Source organism: Fusarium poae, assembly GCF_019609905.1.
Source record: "Fusarium poae strain DAOMC 252244 chromosome Unknown contig_3, whole genome shotgun sequence".
NCBI lineage: Eukaryota > Fungi > Ascomycota > Sordariomycetes > Hypocreales > Nectriaceae > Fusarium > Fusarium poae.
This window is the reverse complement of record NW_025408661.1, coordinates 692,996-713,712: the sequence shown is the minus strand read 5'-3', so window position 1 is coordinate 713,712 and position 20,717 is coordinate 692,996. Positions and strand designations below refer to the sequence as shown.

The 20,717-nt window shown below is 48.3% G+C and overlaps 6 protein-coding genes across 6 annotated transcripts; 4 read left to right on the top strand and 2 right to left on the bottom strand.

Annotated features, from left to right (window-relative positions):
• Positions 1-296: 296 nt before the first annotated feature.
• Positions 297-2,147, bottom strand: FPOAC1_013815 (uncharacterized protein; the record flags this gene model as incomplete). Its single annotated transcript, XM_044858155.1, has 2 exons — positions 297-1,844; positions 1,920-2,147. 2 exons carry the CDS (start codon positions 2,145-2,147, stop codon positions 297-299), a joined length of 1,776 nt encoding a protein of 591 aa, XP_044700979.1.
• A 6,542-nt stretch (positions 2,148-8,689) lies between these two features.
• On the top strand, positions 8,690-10,346 carry FPOAC1_013813 (uncharacterized protein; the record flags this gene model as incomplete). Its single annotated transcript, XM_044858154.1, has 6 exons — positions 8,690-8,904; positions 8,955-9,100; positions 9,246-9,570; positions 9,831-9,920; positions 9,971-10,222; positions 10,274-10,346. The coding sequence occupies 6 exons, from the start codon at positions 8,690-8,692 to the stop codon at positions 10,344-10,346; spliced, it is 1,101 nt and encodes a 366-aa protein (XP_044700978.1).
• Positions 10,347-11,924: 1,578 nt separating this feature from the next.
• Positions 11,925-12,808, top strand: FPOAC1_013812 (uncharacterized protein; the record flags this gene model as incomplete). The annotated part of the gene is made up of 4 exons (XM_044858153.1): positions 11,925-12,308; positions 12,358-12,448; positions 12,500-12,669; positions 12,713-12,808. The coding sequence occupies 4 exons, from the start codon at positions 11,925-11,927 to the stop codon at positions 12,806-12,808; spliced, it is 741 nt and encodes a 246-aa protein (XP_044700977.1).
• A 411-nt stretch (positions 12,809-13,219) lies between these two features.
• Positions 13,220-13,606, bottom strand: FPOAC1_013811 (uncharacterized protein; the record flags this gene model as incomplete). The annotated part of the gene is made up of 1 exon (XM_044858152.1): positions 13,220-13,606. One exon carries the CDS (start codon positions 13,604-13,606, stop codon positions 13,220-13,222), a length of 387 nt encoding a protein of 128 aa, XP_044700976.1.
• A 4,055-nt stretch (positions 13,607-17,661) lies between these two features.
• FPOAC1_013810 (uncharacterized protein) lies at positions 17,662-18,015 on the top strand (the record flags this gene model as incomplete). The annotated part of the gene is made up of 1 exon (XM_044858151.1): positions 17,662-18,015. One exon carries the CDS (start codon positions 17,662-17,664, stop codon positions 18,013-18,015), a length of 354 nt encoding a protein of 117 aa, XP_044700975.1.
• Positions 18,016-19,090: 1,075 nt separating this feature from the next.
• Positions 19,091-20,076, top strand: FPOAC1_013809 (uncharacterized protein; the record flags this gene model as incomplete). Its single annotated transcript, XM_044858150.1, has 4 exons — positions 19,091-19,484; positions 19,535-19,739; positions 19,786-19,886; positions 19,937-20,076. The coding sequence occupies 4 exons, from the start codon at positions 19,091-19,093 to the stop codon at positions 20,074-20,076; spliced, it is 840 nt and encodes a 279-aa protein (XP_044700974.1).
• Between the last annotated feature and the right edge of the window lie 641 nt (positions 20,077-20,717).

The window sequence follows — 20,717 nt, the reverse complement described above, 5'->3', positions numbered from 1 at the left end:
CAAGAGTTTTGCCTTGCTTGATAAATCACTCAACCAACAAGTAATGCAACGAGTACGGTATCTTCATTCTGTTCATTTCTTCTATTCTAATTCTATCCTTGTTTCCTCCATCCATCATGTCGTACTGTCGAGAGAGACAGAGAGAGACACTCCGATACCTGTCTTGCCCCCTTCGTCTCTGCTCCTCTTCTTTCTCGATTCCCGAATGGACGACTGACGGAAAAACAGAGGCGAAAGAAGCGCAGTGATGGGCAAGCGAGTGAAGGACGATGCAAGCCGGAGGTAGTCCGTACTCATCAAGCCGGCATCGCGAACGGCATACCGATCATGTCTCGACTTTGCATTGGCCAACAACTTTTATCGCCGATATCTGGCTCAACATCTCCGTAGCTGTCCATCTGGGACAATGCTTTAGCGATGATCGCCAACAGCTGGTTTCCAGCAAAACGAGCCGGCCGTTCTCCGTCCTTAACCGCAGTTGTGGTATGTTCCAGAGTGTCGGGCCAGCCTGGAACGCCGATCGACCGTGGGCTAGGATGCGTCTCGTCCAGCAGACGCTGCGCCTGTACTCCAAGGGCACCATCACTGGACTGGGTGGAGAATACGCGGCTGCCACTGGCAGTAACAGCACTGGGCTGTAACATTTTGATGGTGCCATTGCCAGCATCGGCATCGGCATTAACATCCGCATCACCATCCGCATCACCATCCGCATCACCATCACCGTTAGCGTCGCCGCCGTCGCCTTGCACCAGTCCAAGGTCGTCCTGGTTTCCTCCGACTTCTGTGGACACCGCAGGAACGACACCAGGGCCGGCTGAGGGAAGACCCATCATGTCGATGGCTAGCTGCCCGTTGCCAAACTGATCCATCAGGCCCATGTCCAAGTCCACATCCATGTGCATATCTATGTTGTCGGCATCAAACTCCAGCATGTCACCCCAGTGCTGCGCACCTGGCATATCCGCCATGTCACCAAACTCCATGATAGCCGAGTGCATCCAGGCATCGTCTTCCGTCCCCGTCGTCATATCCATGGACCTTACCTCATCACAGTGGGCCATGTCAACTGCAGCATCCATCGGACCAGCCGTACCCATAGGAGCAAGAGGTGCCGTCGGTTCGCCCCACGGCTCACCTTCCGCATCTCCGTCCTCCATAGAAGTGTACGGTATCGCAGCGCTCTGCTCGTGTGCCACCTCATGGTCGCCAAGGTGGTGCGAGGCGGCATTCCTGTTTGGTTCTGCCGGTTCGCCTTGATCGTCAAACCCACGACGACGATTGCGGCCGCGGGCTCGGCGGGCTTGGCCTCGGTGCTTTTGTTTATAGTCGCCACCTTCATCGTCGTCGCTGACATGATCGTTGGTACGCTCAGCGACGCGAACAGGATCAACTGCATAGGTGCCTGGGGCGGCATCGTTCTGGCGTCGAGCTACGGGCTTATCCGCATCAGAGCGAACACTACGACGACCCCGACGACTCCGACGTTGCGTCTCCCTCGGCGCTGGACTTCTGGGGACGTCCCAGACACTCGCGCCGTCGTCTCCATCTCCGCCTTCGTCTTCGTCTTCGTCTTCATCTTCATCTTCGGACTCCGACTCATCGCCAGCAACGGTAATCTGGGGTTGAGCCGGCGAGGCTCCAGGCACAGGTGATCCATCACCGGGCCGTCTTCTACTGCGAAGGCTGCGTACGCGGGGCGACGGCCTCGGTGCCGGTTTCGTGGCCTTGTAGGACTTTGTGACCTTGCACGGCTTTGCCCTATCCTGCTGCTTCCGTTGTCTTGCTGGTCTCAGAACAAGATTGTGGTTGGACACGACCTGCCTGCGCTCGACGTCTCGTATCTGCAATCGCCATCATCCCCCAGTCAGCAGCTTGCCCGGTCGGCTTCTCCGGGGTTCCTGTATTGGTGAACTTACCAGCTCGTCCGTGTTTTCTGGTAGTGATTCCCCCGGGGGGGTGTACACTGACCCGTCCCAGAATCCGTGGATCTTGTTGTAGAACAACAGCACCGCGATCGTACCGCAGTCCTTGCCGAACTTGTAGTTCTTCTTGATCGCCGTGTTCCCTCTCTTGCGCATCGCCGAGCTGACCCGTGCTCGGTCATTTGGGTCGGGCGACCTGGATCGAGTCTTCTTGGGCGCCATGTTTTGGAGGATTCTTTTGACCTGTTTGTATGACAGTCTCTGGAGTCGAAATGGAGGCAGAGACGAAGAAGGGCCATCATCGATCGATCCCCGGCCGTCATCTTCCCGAACCCTTATCGGGACCTAGCAGGCCGGGCTTTTGAGCGAACGACGAGATCGAATGGGTCGAGTGTCGGGTCCTGAACTGGACTCGCAGGTTTCTTGCAACAGAATGGCCCATTTCGTCCGTAAGGGCTGTTGGTCCGTCGCTGCGCAGACGAGCGGTGATGTCGGTGTTACTCCATCCATAGTCGATCCTAGAACCAAGAAAGAATTGAAAAAAAAAAACACTCATCCAACGGGTTTCCGTCCAAATTCAACCGCTACTTCACGGTACCAGACTGTCGGGACAAAAGCAATGTCGGGGGGAAAGGAAGAGAGTACCTAATATGAGACACGACACGACATCTCATGATCGAGAAGGGCCAGGGGGGGTGGGGTGTTGATGAGAACCAACAACTTTTGCGAACCCTGGCTGTGGATTCAATTGCACGTCGCTTCTGTCAATCTTGTTCACAGCGTCCTGTTCCGGACTTCCGTTCGTCCGTATATTGTACCGCGTCCCCACTTGGTACAGTCAAGCTCAGTTCTGAGGTTACATTGGCAGCTGCGGTCAACATAGCATGCATCGGGCCCATATCACGTGGTATCACGTCTTGCCGTGCTAGATAGAATAAATCCACTTCTGTGTGGAGCACATATCTTGACGGCTGGGACACTGCCCTATCAGACTCAAAGTCCGGAGTAGTATAGGGTAGTCTGAGGTTTCCCCCGAGTCAATCGAGTGATCAAGTCAAACCGGATTTGTCTATCCACAGCTCAATGAATGTAGTGGCCAGCAGCAATGACTATCGTGAAGACCAACGCGCAGCACGGTAGTTCTATTTCGCATTGTTGTATTTTGAGCCTTCCGTCCTTCACGATGTGTGCATGGTCAGGCTACCGCGGTATTGCCATATGTCATTTTGGACGATGACACCGCGATATGACGCCATTCTTACTTTAATTTTTACTTTAATTTTTGCTTTTGCTTTTGCTTACATAATCCAGTGTCAACGTCCTGGCTCTAGCGTCGCGCAAGACAAACCTGACAAATAACTTCGCAAGCTAAGCTGACTTGGGCCTCCCGGCTTCTGGCTCTCGTTTCTTCTCTGCCTTCCCTTCCTTTCCTTTTTTACTTTCTGTTATCGCTACTCTTTCTCGGCCTTCTTTTCGTTATATCCTTGTTATGTCCCTGCTGACATCGGAGCATCCTCGTTTACGCATCCAGTATGCACCTTCACGCGTCGATGGATTATTGTGCGCTTCGCTTTGATGAACTGCATAAGGCTCTACAACTCGGGATGTCATGTGAGCTAACGACAAAGCTAAAACTGATCGCGAAGTGCTCAAGTAGCGGCATCCGACCACGCAGATCATTCCAGTTAGACTGAAGCTAGGCAAGTTGGCCGAAATGACATTATGTACCGTAGTGCAGGGCTACTGCGGCTAGCAGACAGATTGTTCAGGCACCACAGTAAAAGCCTGACAGGCTGTCAAGCTTTGACGTTTTAGATCAAGAGGCTAAGGGAATCAATCAAAATAAAACTCAAAAGAAGCGAGGAGAAACTCCACTGGTAAGCGGGAACGAAGGGGCGTATGACATTTCGGTCGCCCAAAACAGGCTGCCTCCGAGTAACCGAAGCCTTTGAACCTTGAACCTTGGAGTGAACGTGCAGGGCAGCAGCAGCAGAGAAGAAGCAGCAGCGACACCTGTATCGGTTGATCGTTGCCAATCACCTCGCATGAGCTAGGAGAAAACGGATGAGTTCCCCGGGGTGGCCATCCTCGCCCATCAACCATATGGGGCAGAACCCGCCGTGACCATCCACCACTCTCTCACTCTCTGACGCATTACCAGGCTCACCCATGTTGTTCAGAAACTCCGATCTACAACGATCTTTTGTTTACCTACCATCATCAGTGATCAGCCAATATTGGACGACCGCGAGTGCTTGAGGGTTCTTTCTGACCTCTGCGATAGGGCCCTAGTGGTGATGGGAAGCTCAACTGGGGTTGCTGGTCGAGGACACTGCCAAGACTACTGCTCAGTTGGCCGTGAAGGACTGGCAATGGTACCACCGTTCGTTACATGACGGGCCATTGTTCATTTACGAAGAAGCTATTCCGCTTGCTTTCCACTTCGTTACGGAATCTGTTCCATGGGTGGGGGTTTGGACGTTGGCACTTCTGCCACAGAACGAATCTGGCCGATACTAAATCGCCGATTCTTTCGAGCCGTAGGTCAGTCTCTGCGGCCGAAATTGGCGACAGGCAGGGACGAATTGTCATCTGTCGGAACAGTGTCACGTCCACATAGACTAGTCGTTGAGCGAACGACATCCCAAGTGGGAGCCCACTTCGGGCTATTTTGTAAGATCGCGTAAAGCAAGTTCGTCAACCGGGCTTTCCTGATAGTACCCACTACTTCCACGTTGCACAGTAGATAGAAGCTGGGTTGAAAACCCGGGACTTGAGTCAGGTCGATTTTAGGCCTCAAAGTCGATCTGCCACCTGCAGACCTCCAGGGCCGTACGATGTACGATGTACGATGTAAGACGTAAGACGTCAAACGTGAGACGTCAAACGTGAGACGGCAGACGGTAGACGGCAAACGGCAGCCGGACGCTTTTAGCCATATTTGTGCGGACAGGTCAGAGCTGCCGAAACGTCGCGACCCTTTGTTATCCACTGCGGTGATAAGCTACCGCGACAAGGCAGCATCAGGATCATTCCGGGCTTCCGGCGTCCCCACCACTGAACATAAATTAGTTGGTGTTAATTAATCAGTAAACGAATCCGCCCCCCACCCACTAAAATTGTCTTTCTCTCAGTCACACTCAACGATCGAGGCAGGGGAAAAAAACTGCCCTCTTACATTCCTAATCCAGGGTTTTACGGAATTGCCGTCTCAAGTTGGATAGATACCCGGTATTAGCGTTGAGGTCCCAAGAATGGTGTTTATTTTTATACATGTTATTTTGAATTGTGCTTAGTCAAATTCCGTTTATTTTTTACTCTATCTATTTCAATACAACTTTTCTTCCTCACTCGGCCAGACGGGCCTCTTCATCCGGGGGTGGAAAAAAGACATGGAGCTTGAATGACATCAAAAACGAAGAAATTGGGCACTAAAGGTGCCAAACAGTGCTAAGCCGTAGGGCAGTGGACAGGTGCGGAAGACGGACGCGAGCAGGCGTCGCGCTAGTCAATTAAATCGTCTAGTTTTGGACCCTTCTATAACTTAACCTCTTTTTCTTGCCTTTTTATATATATATTCGTTTATTAGAGTGATAAACGGGTTAAAATAAGGCAAGAAAGGAATTAAAAAAAAAAAAACAAGAATAGCTTCTTGCAAAAGACTTGGTAAGAGTAGGTAAACTTCGTCAAAGGTACTGTACCCATGGTGGTGATGATTGAATATTCGTGCAGTTGCCCCCCCCTGACCCAACAGGAGGACTGCAGTTGCCTGGGCTGAACCAGACTGTCGGTAACGGCCACTTTGTTCATATATAAAAGTGTCGTGGAGGAGAGAATTGGACGTTTGGCACATCCTTTGTTGTGCGTTTGCCTGTTGCAAGTTGAATTGACTCCGGCATAGAGGCTTTGGCATCTTAATTCGGCCACTTGTCCACTTGTCCACTTGTCCACTTGTCCACTCGTCAACTCATCTGTCTGGTGATTTGTCTACGGACTTATCATTTGACCTGCCTATTTTTTTCCTTTTCCACTTTGTCTCCATCTTGTCACGCTCCTCGCGAGTCCATCTCTTCATCTCACATTCCATGGACCCTTCAAAGACCAGACAAGCCCAAGCCCACGCCCGGCAGCGCCATATGGCGCTAGCGCCGTCCTCGGCCCCGGTATGAGGATCAATGTTCAAACAAATATAGAGAGGAATGCACAAGCACACAAAGACACGGAGGTATAGCGAAATTTCCCCGTTTCAAATACCTACCAACTGAGCTTCGTCTCGCAATCTGGCGGGCGGCTTTTGCAAGCATAGACCCGGCCGTTGGAGTCTGCACCTTCGCGCACGATTGGTGTGAAATCACGGTAAGCCATCCTCGCTCCGCGCATGGTCGATCGCCACCAATCGCACATGCGTGTAAGGAGGCTAGAAGCGAATGGTTTCGCTCCATTAGCATTTGCGAAGGACCTGATCGAGCTCCGGAGTATCTATTTGTCCCGCGGACCCTCTTTCTAGTTCCTCCGTCCGCAGTCACAGACTCGCAGCTGGAGCATCTCATGCTACCTATAGAGCACGTCGCCATCAATGTTGCGGACAGCCCTGATCTTTTCCCCCTTTTTGAAGCACTAGCAAGACTTCCTTCTCTACAGACCATAATCATCATTATACCATCAGATACTGTCGAAGAGCACCAGGCTATAAATTGGCAGGAAACGATACGGCATGATGAGGAAATGCTCAGCCGAATGAGTAAATTGGTAGACGCGCCCGCACCAGACGGCGAGTGGCATCATCGCACCTACATGGGATGGGTGCTATGCAATTACTTGGAAAGTTCAATGGCGAGGAAGTATTATGCCGGAGACAAAAGACCAAAGATAAAGCTTTTGGTTGACCGAAGTGGGTCTTCCTTAGAGGCTGGAGTAAACACGGGACAGCCTTGGGCACTCTATTTCTACTGAATCATAGAATTAAACAGTATTCCAGTTCGCACCCCTATAGGCTCTTTTCTTATGGAGTCTTTACGTTCCGACCCGCCAACAACATTGCTGACGTTCAGTGGATAGTGCCCACGGTGCCGACGCGCGAAATGTGGCATAGATCAACCTCCACATCGTAGCACTTCATGTGTGGGAAGCCTTGTTGTAGGAAACCGGGATCAGCGAACAAGCAGTATTCTATCCATGGGCTACTTCTAATTTGCAATTCTGTTTTTCTTCGTCAAGGCTCGATTAGTGTCGGTACTATGCCCTTCATCCTAGCGCTACAAGTATCGCAATTAGTGAACTGTACTGGTGATGATGTCAAAAGCTCGGATCAAATCCGATAAACACATCGCGCTTCCTGGCGTATCGACGAATGTCATGCAAGGAGAGTAAACGATGCAGACACCAGAATTTATTTCAAAGTGGTTGGTATGCTGCATCTCTCATGTACAGGTAGTTATCCAGTGGTTGTACCCTCGACCGGAGGGCCGTAACGCGTCCACTGCTCTTGTTGCGGACACAATGACAGTCTATAGAAGTCTTCGACTTCAGCAAGCATGTCTTGTGGTCCCGACACTATTACTTGCGGAAGTTGTGCCGTATAGTGCTGAGTAGGTACCTTCCGGGGGGAGGGCATCCTCCACGAACGTTTGGGCCATTTCTAACATGCAGTTTGATGACTGATTATTGCTGCTGCAGAGCGCGACCCATAAGCACCAATGGGAGAAGGTATTGTGTGGTGATTAGTCAGTGGGCGCGCCCGGGCGCCCACGTATCAGTCGCCAGCCATCTGACGTAGCGGCTCACGACTCAAGGGCCTGTATATTCTGTTTCCAATCGTTGTTCGATTGCTCTATCAGTGTAACGGTTGCACCTAACCGTTAAGCCACAGGGCAAAAGATCGGGCCATAACTGCTATTGTAGCAATTACGGTAGTGCTTACAGCTGCTTATAGAGCCTTATAGCGCTGTTACGGTAACCAATCGTAACATATATATAGTATAAGTAGCTATTTAATAGTTATACTGACCTTATAGAATTATTTTTAAGTTTTAAAAAATCTAATCAAGCTTATTTTAGGACTTATATATTGCCACGGCCAGGGTCCCTGGATGCATTCAGGGTCTTACCGCTGCACTAAATGGCAAAAGACTAGGATGCAAGGTCCCTGACCTTACACTGCATTCTCATATATATAGCTATAGCGCCCTCGGATCAGGATCAGTTCAGGCTTCAGGCTTCAGGCTGTGACAGTAATGACATCAAAGCCGACCAATTATGGCTTCCAAGCGGTGGAAGTCATCTGATTACTCGTGGGCATATCCGGAACAAGTTCTAGATTTCTGGCTCGAAATGCCTTTCAAGGAGAGGGCACATCGGGGTGCAGGACCTGGCTCTCCGTGACGTTATTATAGATAAGCAATCGACAACGAAGGTCAATATCTCCCTTTGCCTGAGGTCTATTCTGGACGTGGAGGATGATGACATCTGCCCCCATTTGAATCCATAATCGGCCTCCATGGAGATTACGGCACATGCCTGGACATATTCCCGGCATTTTCAGTCATACACCTTGTAGAAGCCACATGGGCTACGGTTCGGTCCGTACGCGAAAGTTTATCTTACATTTGTTGAATTAGACAAGCGGCCTCTAATTTCGGCGAGGACTCTATAATCACACCTCTTTCCATTATGAAGTTTTGTGTCCCCGTCATTCAAGCATCGTAATTCTATCAATCAATAACTGTTCTTACAACCAAACACAGCACAAGTCTCAACAACTAACCATGGCGCCTTCAATTATCATACCGTCGTCCAGTTATGTTGGCGGCCATCTCGCCTCGACAAGTATCTGTTCAGATCACGTCGACATCCCCAATGAGGTGAGTGACAGGTGGATCAGGTTGCCCGAGGCTCTGTTCTCGTCAATTATGGCCGTCGAGCCGGAAGTCAACCCCATGCACAAGACATCAAAAGCTCTCTCAGATGCATGGCTAAGAGAGTAAGCCACATCGTGCGTCAATCACCAACGATAGCTGACACACCGCACAGTGCGCTTCGCATGGATGACAAAACGGCTAGCATTTGGAGCCGACTCGACATCGCCTACATGAGCGCTATCTCTGCACCCAATGCCGACCTGGAGACACTTAAGCTTATGAATGATTGGAATGGATGGGTTTTTGCATTTGATGATCGTGAGTAATCTCAGTCAATAGCACCCAGATGGTAGAACCAACCTCGCCTCATAAACTTGGAGAAGTTTAAGCCGTCACCATTGGCCCACGCCGCCCCATGCATGCAAAAAAGTGTTGACCAGAACAATCCGCTAACAACCAACAGCTTTCGACGAGGGTTCCTTCGCAAACAACCCCATCAAAGCAGCCGAAGAGATAATTTACACGCTCGCTATTCTCGATAACATCCACCCTGTAATATCACCTGACGTGAACCCATTGCGCCATACCCTACAATCATGCTGGAACCGCTTCCGACTACGCGCGAGTCCCGCGCTACAGTATCGCTGGAAGAGGCATCTCACCATGTACTGCGTCGGTGTCCTTCGGCAAGTTGGTGTGCAAAATACTGCTTCAAGACTAAGCATTGGGGAGTACATGGATATGAGAGCCGGAGGCGTTGGGGCGTATCCCTGCATTGGGCTGATGGAGTAAGTTTCTTTTTATCCTTTGTTCCTTTTCTCACCGTCGATCACCCTACAGTCAGAGTGACTGGAAACATTCTGCCTTGGATGACCCTGTTTGACAATGCCTGAGCCAAGAATGGTTGCACATCTCGTCTGGATTGAGATGTGTTTGCGGTTGCTGAGGCTCAAGCTCATTGGCTACGAGCCGAAGACACTCTAAAACTAAGGGACAGGTCAATAATACATAAAATTCAATAACCAATCAGTTGATCTGTAAATGCCAGGTTCGCTGAAAAAATTGACTTACCGCAAGACGTCATGGATCATCCTTCTCTCGAAGCCATCTCCCGACTCACATGCGATTTGATCACCTTGTGAGCCAAATCCTATGTAATTAAACCTCTCTGATACCGATATCCAGCAGGCAAAACGACCTATGCTCCTACCGAAAAGACCTTATTCAAGGCGAGGACAATAACGTCATCTTCATTCTCAAAGATCAGGGTCTAACAGAACAGCAAGCTGTGGACGAGATTGGAGAGATGCTGTGCGATTGTTACCGACGATGGGGCACTGCCCTCGCAGATCTTCCATCTTGGGGAGAGGGTATTGACCGAGACGTGATCAAGTTTGTCAGCGGTTGCAGAAATATTGCCCTAGGTAATCTTCACTGGAGGTATGTACCGGCCTAGAATGCTTATGGTTCATGAGTGGTTGACAAGTGCAGTTTAACTACATTCCGATATCTGGGTGATGAGGGTCCTAAGGTCAAAGAGACACGAATGATGAAGCTTCCTTGAACTGGCAATTGTGTATATCAAGAATGTTTGAGTTGCCGACCATACTAGATAGCGCAGGGATATCTTCTCGGGTACAGAGGTGTGATGACGGAAAATTGGATAAACTGGAACGCGCAAACGTGGTGTTATGTAAGGGCTAGCGAACGACAATTGTTAGATTTATCGATCGGAGTGGGATACTAGCGATGGTATCCAGTATACTATGTATGGTTTCTAGAGCCAACTTTAACTACTTTGGCTACGAATTGCCTATTTAATGCATATGCCATAATGCCATGACTTCTTCAAAGATTAACTTGAATATGTAACGAGCCGAACTTCAATCTCCTGTCCTTTCTATTCCGGGGTCTACCCAGCGTGATAGATATAGCAAATAAATAGAAGGTGGGCTGGAATCATGGACGATTGCTCAAAGCATTTGTGCTGATACAGGGTGGTGCGGGTCCAGCGTCAGTAGTTTATTATTGTAGTTTTAATGGAAATGCCCCAAAATGGACTAAGCGTGGCGCATGTCATATGCACAGCCAGAGCCGAAATCAACCCTGCCAGGTATCAGCCACAACAGAATCTAGGTATTTCGGCGTCAAAAGGAACATAGCCGTTTCTCCTTATAATACAGCACTTGCAGCTTCCTCTCCAAAAATAACTGTCGTTTATAAACAAAGCCCCATATATGTAGCCCAAGTATATTTTCACACTGTGTACACTCTTCTCCGGAACAAAAAGGGCGAGTCTTGATGTGCTTACCTGATTGATGCAAGCTATGGTACTTATTGTTCATACTGTGGGACTGTCTCCACTTCTCCAGATTCGCGACCCAGAACTCCAGGCAGCAGCGGTACTTCTAAGTACTTCGTTTGCTCAGCCAGAAATTGCTTACACACCCATAAGGCGGCCAAATTCTGACCAAACATCTGCTTATGAGGTAGAGCTATGTACCCGGATAGCCCCACCCTAGACTTTACAAAGAGTATGTTTTTTTTGGACGGGAAGGTGCAAGTGCTCAATACTGTAGAACCGAGCGAAACCGGTATATTCTTGGCGATCAGCGTCAACGTACAATTTGGGCAGCAGAATGTCTGCATCTTATTCTGTAGTCTGCGGCACTTTGCGATGGACGCCACACGCTTCTAAAGAGCATCAGGTAGCCTATTAGTATGCTATATATTAAATAGCCGTACAGTTCGCCAGCCATTTGTTTCTCTCCACTGCGATGCGCTCCTTGGCGCTTTGGAAAAGTACTTCCATATGACACGTAAGCGCTGCAGAGAGCTGAAGAGCCTCATATATGTGTGTCCAACGAGCCTTTAAAGTCGCGACTTCAGACTGGAGAAGCTCAATTTCATTCACTGGCTCCGTCTTGATAGGTATACCATCCTCAGGTATTGAAGATGCAGAGGCACAAACCAGGCTTTCCAGAAAGAAGGGTTCGTCTGAATACAGACTTGAGGAAGGCCGGTATCCAGGGTCCATACTAGATGAAACGATCAAAGTACTTCCGTAGTTCACAAACTCGGTTGGCCAAGGTAGTATATATACCCAGATGGCCTTCATTTCTATGTCTAGCTAATTAAAACTATGAGCACACAGATCCGACGAAAACAGAGCTTTTGCGTGATCCAGACGCAAAGTTCCAAGCCAGCAGCTGTTCCATGTCACCTGCACAGGCATCCTGATTCGGACTATCAACGCCGTCGCCAACATAATCATGGGAAGATGTGGATTGGCCAGCATCGCCATTTGATGAACCGCCAGCTGGTTAGAATCAAACAGCTTCCACGGGCGTCTTTGTCCGATTGTGAAAAGCTTGCCAGCATCTCCCATGACAATGTTATACGGCCAGAATCTTTCTATTACGAGCCTGAAAATGACAAGTTCTTCATCGTTTTCGAGTACCTGCATCTCGATCTGTTCGACCTTTTCCCCCTATATCCGGAAGAGGTAACCTGCATAATCAAACAGGTGAGACATTCTTTCCGGGACAGTTGGGATGGCCAGCTCACAACCTAAGATTGTTGCAGGCCTTTGCCATCTCAAGAACCTCGAAATCGTATTCGGCATCGATAATATCCAAGTCAACGAATACGGGTTGATTAAGATAGGTAGAACTATTCACATTAAAGGATTAAATGTTTCTGACTAACGAAAATGAGTGCTCGATTGGAATTGGGAGTTTTGTGCCGATGGCATTCTCTGCGATGCGAACGAAGGCTACCTAGTTGTCTATCTTGAAAGAGTCATGACTACAATGGCCCAAAGCTGTTTAGATCTACCTGCAGAGGCTTTTAGGTTCCTTGCAGATGGAGTATTGCCTGATCTTGATGTGAGTCAAATTTGGATGAAAGTACACAGCTAATTCCATCTAGAATTCTTACATCCGTGACGCTCCCGGGCCCCACGTGTTGAAGAGAGCCATACAGTTCGCTATCCGTGAACGATTGCTTATGAGCGACAAGCGTTGACCATCTTAGGTAGTGATTCATATGTCTGGAGTCCAGAAAGGCGTGGTACTTTGGCAGCGATCCAAACGTCACGCGATGGCATTGACTCTGCGGAGGTACTATGATTCAAAAATTGTTATTGGATCTGATTAGTAGCTAGTGTACAGTACCTACAATACAATTTATTACGCCCGGCGGCCTGTTCTGACCGAAAGGGCACTAGTTGCTAATGCTTACATACAACGCCTGCTTTTCGTCCTCGTTTCCCCAAGCCCATGCTGTGCCACTCTAGATCCGTCTTGTAGCAAGGCGGCAAACATATGTGCGAGGTCCCTGAGGGGTGTCGAAGAATTTGATCAAGTATTTCGATTGTATAATAAGCCAAATAATGAATCTCTTTCGCAAACAATTATCAAGAATAACTGTCTTTGGTTAAAGCTTCACATAGGTGAATCTAGAAACATCGGGTGGTTTGCCATCGCAGACCACACGCCCATGATCATCTAAATCAGCACGCAGGTTGGACATAGAAACAGAACTTGAAACTTGTTTACATTGGTAAACTTCATCATCGCTGACGCCAAGTTTGTCTCGAGGGATCCAGATCGTAGGTTCTTCGACAGTGAGAGCGTAATGTTTGAATGCGTCGTTTACGAGTAATTCACGGTCTTCTTCAGGTATGTCTTTCAGAGTCGTGGGAAATTCGGTAATCACCGAATCGACCGTGTGGGCGTGTGGATTCCTCTCGTCTGAAACTACTTCATTCATCCTTGTGGGATCCCCTAAAAGCCCCTGTTGGAGTTGGGGAACACTCTTCATTTGCTGTTCCGGAAAGACCACTGTCCCGTCACAATTGCCCAACTCCACCGGTAGAAATCGAAAGAGAGGAGCAAATCTCCAATTCAGAAATGTCTGAAAGAGGACAGTAGCCGCTAGTACTATGACCATGATGATTGCATGTGCTGAACAAACAGCATCTGCGTTTTCATCCTTGACCATGAAGAAAAGACCAATGAGACATAACTCCATTACGTACACACCGGTAAACGTTTGATTAAGAGCCCGAGGATAAAGAACTCCCCCAGTGTCATGGTCGGGTTGGTAAAAATTCAATATCGTATACCGTTGAGAAAGCCACATGAGGCCAAAGGTAAGGACAGCGAAGGCAGAGATGATTGGAGATATTATGCAATAAATTAGCGCGATGCATGCGAAATTCGTGTAAACGGGAAAAACAGAGCCCCATTTTACCGAACGCGGCCTCATCTTGCGAACCCACTTATCTCGTGGACTAATGTCGAATAAGGGAGCGAGAATGTAATGTGAGATCAAACTGCCCACCTGGAGTAGCGTTGCGGAACTGGTAGAGAAGGACTGGAGCACCATATAGGAAAAGAAGTAATTTGATGCTCTAGGGAGGTTTTGAGCAAGAATGTTGATCACTTCACTAGCTTCCTGCACGCCCCGGACGTTCGTGACTAGCTCTCTAATCGAGGCTGTGAAAAATGAGGCAATGGATACAACTAGGAATACTTGTATGAACAAGAAAGCAAAATAGAAAGTCTGGACGAACTCTTCTCTCAGAGAGTAGGTCTTAACTCCTTTGAAACCCGCCAAATATTCTAAAAACAATGGTAGAAGGATTAAAAGTGCTGTTAACGCCATGGTCGGCAATAAACCGGCAATTACTGAGATAGCATGCCTGAGCATCTCTGTGTGGTTAATGAACGAAAGTAGGTCGAAGCCTTGAATAAGTTGATCTACCTGACTGAGGACGCCCGTCCAAGCCACTGGAATTGACCAGAACGATAGCATCAGGAACAAGACACCATAAGTTATTATGGTACGAACCCAACCAGATCTGTAGGACAAAGCCAAATTAGTCCAAATGATCTCATCGGGGGAAAATCCAATGCTTCTGGGTGTCATATGCTCTGGGAGGTGGTGGATCTCGCTTTGACAAGCCATATGCGCCGCGATCTGATTGTGGAACTGGATAAATGCTGAGTTTGCGGGTGGGAGGTCGTCATAAAGTCCCTTTTGCTCCTCAATTCTCGTGTTAAGCTCATCTAACTCTTTCCGACACCAACTTATGGTGTCGACCTTTTCGGAGAAAGGCGCAATACGGGGCAACCAGTGCAATCCCTGGTATGGGAGTCTGTGTGTCGGCCGGTCACTCTTACTAATGAACTTTTCCCATATTCCCCTGCTGTTGAATTTCTCGCAGTCAGTAGTCGAGAGCTCACTGGTAATGAGGCTGCTGCTCCTGCTGTGTCTTTGGATCCTGGTGTCTGTGAAATTTGTAGGAAAGAGACGTTGCCAATATCTCGTTATATTTTTGCCCTGACAACGTTTCTTAGCGTTATGAGCTTTTCTGATCAAGGTTGTCTCTGCAACTTCCAGCTGCTGAACAAGCAATTCTCGCCGATTGATCATTTGAAGGAGCAAGGACAAGTCTTTGTTTATCCATATGTTCTTCACTCCTCCCGGAAAATGGTTAAAAACTTGTCTCAGGTACTTATCATTACAATTACTAGCAGGGATGGAATTGACAAGAATTGTTGCTGCTGAAGGTCTTGATCGATGGTCAGCACTGGTAAGATGAGTTTGTCGTACTTTGATATAGGCTCTCATTTCAAAGAAGAACAATGCACAAACCCATGCAACAGTAGTAACGGCCATCACAAGATGAGCCCAGTAGCGTTGGCTATTGCTCGGTCGAATGTTGCCCCAGGCCAGCGTATCCAGGCCGGTAACCTGTGTATTATCACCCTCATCCTTAGCACGTCCATCGGCATCAACGCGATGACCGCGCCCGTTGATATAGTTCAATGGAATCAGCACAGGTATTACAAGTGTCGTCAATGGGGTGAATGCAAGGAGCAAAGTTCTCAAGTAGCGAAGGAAAAAGTAGGCATCGAGACCACATTCCTTTGCAATGTCCAAATCACCTCTGTTCCATGACTGTTTGACGGAGGCGAGTAATCCCAGAGGTTCCAAGTCAGGCTTACTTGAGACAATGTGCCGTTTCGTTTTCGTTTTATTACTAGGAGACTTAGTGTCTTAAAAGCTCATAGTGCACGCAGATGGCCTTACAAGATATGACTTAGTTTGTTCCTCAACAGTAAGAAGAGTAAGAGCTGCAACAAGAAAATTATAAAACCACTGCTTAGTGCTGCGATGAAGCTTGAAACTCCAATGCCTTCATCAAATTGGGCACCGCCTGGCTGCCTGCTTGTTTCGCCTCGAGCAAGATACGGGATGTTGAGAGCACCTCTTTCAGCTCGTATACTCTGGTTCATCGTTTTGGGAATCAGCTGCAGTTTCCCCTATCGCGCAGAAAGATGTAAGATCCAACTAGAGTAAGGCGTGCAGTTGAAGACGATCTGTCATATATAGCTTGAGTCGTATCACTTGTTGAGCAAATGTATACGTTGTCAATATGGTGGTCTCTTTTCGTCCTCTAGGAGTGTCGTATGCTAAGCACTTGGCTTCAAATTGAGACTTCGAACAGTCATGAGAGGGAGGATGTTTTAGGCCCATAGCAGGTTGGTGACAGATATCGTAATATGGAGTACTGCCTAATACAGTATTTCAAGTATTCTCTACGGCCGAGACCTTATCTTGCGCATGTTGGATTAGCAGAGCATTTCCCAGCAACATTGAAAATGGCCAAAAATGGCTGGTTGTGCTTTTGTATCTTATCATAATCGATCAAGCGACTGTCAGCCAGTCAAGCTTTGTGTATTACCAAACCTGATGTAAGACCGCCAAAAGTTCATGGATAACCATGAATACAGGAGCATTTACCCTAGGATGTGGTTACGGAGAGGCAATTGGGTGATAGCTAATGCTGTCAGTAATTGCATTAGTTATATTTATTCATAACGAACTGTACCCCCAGAACATGTAAACCGTAATACCTTACCGAAGGCATCCTTTAAAGATTCTGTTTCTTGACAAAACTTCAGGAGTGTATAAGGCGATGTACAGTAACTGAGTAAATAGAAGAAATCATATTGTCCAATACTGTACAGGGCGGTGCGGGTCCAGCGTCAGTAGTTTATTATTGTAGTTTTAATGGAAGTGCCCCAAAGCGGACTAAGCGCGGCGCATGCCATATGCACAGCCAGAGCCAAAATCAACCTCGCCATTTCTCAGTCATAACAGGATCTAGATATTTCGGCGTCCGGGCTTCGAAGATCCGTATTGTAATCAAATTAAATCCGTTTGCCTCTTATAATAGCCAGCCTGGCTCATCCTCTTCATTTTGTCCGGTCCTACATGAAGTCTAAATTCACTTGGGATCACTGATGCCCATCTAAATGCTGCTAGTGAGTACGAAGGACGGGGATCATACTAGTGTCGGTTGTACACTGGGCATGCGCCACGTTTAGTCTATTTTGGGGCACTCTCAATAAAACTACAATAATAAATTACTGACGCTGGACTCGCACCACTCTGTACCGCATCCAGCTTGTCTGAATCCAGCATGTATAGACATATCTGATGTGCGCTATACCGCCAGGCTTCTCCTCTTACTAGTGCTTCCATTTTACTGTACCGCCAATAGAAATAACCTCCAGTTGAGGTATTTCGTCGAACAATCGGTACTGAGCCTTCTCTATGGCCAGACCTGACCTTCCCTAGCATACTTTCACTTTCAACGCGAAGGATTCTTACAGTTGGAAAGGAAAAATCTTCATAGTTCTGGAACAATGTTGTAGGATCGATCAAGCAAATTCGATGTTCGGCTTCTTGCCACCCCCTCTAAAATGAGAAGTTGATGTCGTCAGCGTGGCTGCCTCTAGCCTGAGATGCGACGCTGCCTGAGGCGGAAGACTGGCCTTTTCGACCAATTGTACGCACTCAAAATGTGTCGTGCCGAAGCGCGCGCCATATCGGAGTGCACCTCGCGTCGTTTCACATCGCGTCTGTTTTCATACGTCAAGTCCATTCTCCCACCGTCACTGTCATCGCTAATGTTCAGCACAACACAGACACGCAGGAAGCCGGTGAACCGTCACTACAGGCTGTCAAAAAAAAAAAAAAACGTCGCTTGTTCCCTTCGGGCCAGCAACTTCTCATCTGCCCCCTCCATTGGAACAACCAAGGACTGTTCAATGGACTTGACTCAGTCTTGCCAGCTATGGTCTGGAGGCCATGGGTCGCGTATCGACGGAGCTGATTCTCCCGGTTCTGTTGTAAGCCGCGATATTCCCGAGTGATATGGTAAGCCTGGAACTCGTTTAGTCGACCCTACTATCTTGTTGAGGATAGACTCACTAGACACCAAGATCAATTGAACGATGCCCGCTGTCATTAGTTGACAACGGGGCGACGCGACGCTTTTTTGACCAAGCCCGACCCTCGTACAGTAACATCACCCTTACGACACGATTCGATATGACACGCTTTGATACGACGCGCGCATCCGTTGAGCCGAGCATACCGATCAAGATCAAATACACGGAGACATCCCCCGTCCCCAACAACGCCGATTAGCCCTCTCATACCAGGTCGCGGTCCATCTGGAAGTATCATCGATGCTGTCTGTTAACTCTCCGATACAACGCCCTATCCGTCTACGCCCAAGGAGTTGTGCTGTGAGATAACTACCTGCAGTCGATCAATCGCACATGTAGGCAGAGTCTGTACAAATCAGCTCACAGCGGTCTTCGCAGCTGACAACATGACTTGTCCAACCTCTATGGTGGGAATGGAGCCAAGGTGGTTTGTCGCTCTCTCTCTGCTCAGACTGGACAGCTGCCTCCGACATACGACAAGGTAGCGTCTACGCCACCGAGCACGCCCATCCCTTCGCTGTAGCGACATCTCCAGAATCCTGAGACTGGGCGTAATAGCACCACAACTAAGCTGCAGGCTGTGCTTGGGAGGATGGAAGCACGGATCTTCGGCAGAGGCGGAAAAGCGGTTCAAGGAAATGGACAGCGATACCTAACCGCTTTGGAGACTGCCTATCATAAGGTTCAATTCACTGAGAAGTTGCTGGATCGTGCACGGCAGCTGTGATGGAGAGTTGTGTCAGGCTCCCTATATAATGCCCCTTTCTCAACTTTGGATTGACGCGTTTGCCTTCCACTCCAGGCACATGCGGTCCTCTATATCGGGAATTCTAACCTGAACATACCAATCTCTGTTTGCCTTTTCGCCTTTGGTCTCCGCAAGACATTGCAACTACAAACTTTCATTTTTCTAAGCTCACCTGCCAATCCACGGCGCCAAGGTCGTCCACGACTCCCATTACTTTGCAGGCAACTGCTCTTTTTCTATCCCTCATACATGATGATTATTCCCAAGGTTTTAGGCCTTTCGGTCACCGTTTTTGTTGACAAAGACCCCGCTACCGAATACACTTGTCTTCACCGGACATCGAGAACTGCCGGTTCTGAACCATGCAAGGGCATTCCCACCGAACAATGCTATATCGAGTCCAAGGCAGTCAGCACCTACTTCATCCAATACAGAATATCACCGACCTTTAAGCTTCCTGAAAACGCAAACCACTTAGCCTTTGACCTTTACGTTGATGGAAAATTCTTTGTTGGTAAATCTGTGCACAGGGATAGTTTGAAGGGCACGAACGACTATATCGGTAGTATTTCCTATCGTCTCACTACGGCAGAAAACGGTACATCTTACTCCGAACGTCTGACCTTCCAGAACTTATCATCCAGTTTGTATTCTACCAAGGCCTGCCTTCAGTCAAGTATTGACCTTTTGCAGACGAGAAAGCTGATTGCAAGACAACCGACCGCGACATCAAGCGTTTACCTTTCGTGGGGGAGATCCGGGTAGCGGTATCGTTCGCGAAACAAACAGAGTCCAAGACAGGCCATGAAAATAGAAGAGTTAACGCAAACGAACCTTCACTCGTCTTCTCCCAAAAAGCTCGTGTCCGCAGCGATCCTGCTGTCCGTCATGGGACTCGGTTGGCCTATCTTCCAAAATACAAAGCTTGTTCTAACTTGCCTTAGCTGCAAGCGTATCAGAAACGCCAGAACTCCCAAGGTGCGCAATATTAAACTCACGCCTCAATGCTGCGCTGGAGACTATCACTTCTACTATCGACCTTATGGTAAGTGGGATCGCTCTGGTCAGGGATACACATATTCATGTGTTTTCTAGATGCGCTTGTCAGCCAGGGTGTTATCCCGTACGGTTCTCGTCATATTTGCCAATCGTACCTTTCTTTTGAAGGCATCAAATATCCTTGTAAAATACGTAGTGATGGCGGGCTTGAGATTGATTTGACCGGCGAGAATTAACCCTTATTTCTTAGACCGGCTAGGCTCAGTGCTGTAACCATGTGGAATGTGACTTGAGAAATCATTGACAAAGAAAGCGTCTTGATGTAGAATGAGGACGGGGTATCAGCACTTGGTTCGCAATCATCGCCTTACTCTAACGAGGATCAAGTGTAAAGGGTCACATTGTGAGGGGAAACAGTACGGTCAGAGTCATCGTGGTCAAGCAACTTTAATCTTTCTCTTGTACTGTAGTTATAGTTAGGTACAGTATTGAGCACTTGCACCTTCCGGTCCAAAAAAAACATGCTCTTTGTAAGTCTAGAGTGGGGCCACAAGCAGATGTTCTGTCAGAATTTGGCCACCTTATGGGTGCGTAAGCAATTTCTGGCTTAGAAGTACCGCTGCTGCCTGGATCTCCGGGGCGCGAATGTGGGGAAGTGGAGACAGATCGACAGTGCGAGCTATAAGTACTGTCGCTTACATCAATCAGGTAAATACATCGAGATGCGCGCTTTTTGTATCAGACAAGTGTGTACACAGTGTGGAAACTTACTCAAGAACTATATATGGGGCTTCGTTTATAAACGAGAGTTATTGTTGGAGAGGAAGATGCAAGTGCTCAATACTGTAATTAATTAAAGAAGAGATCGCTCCTGTTC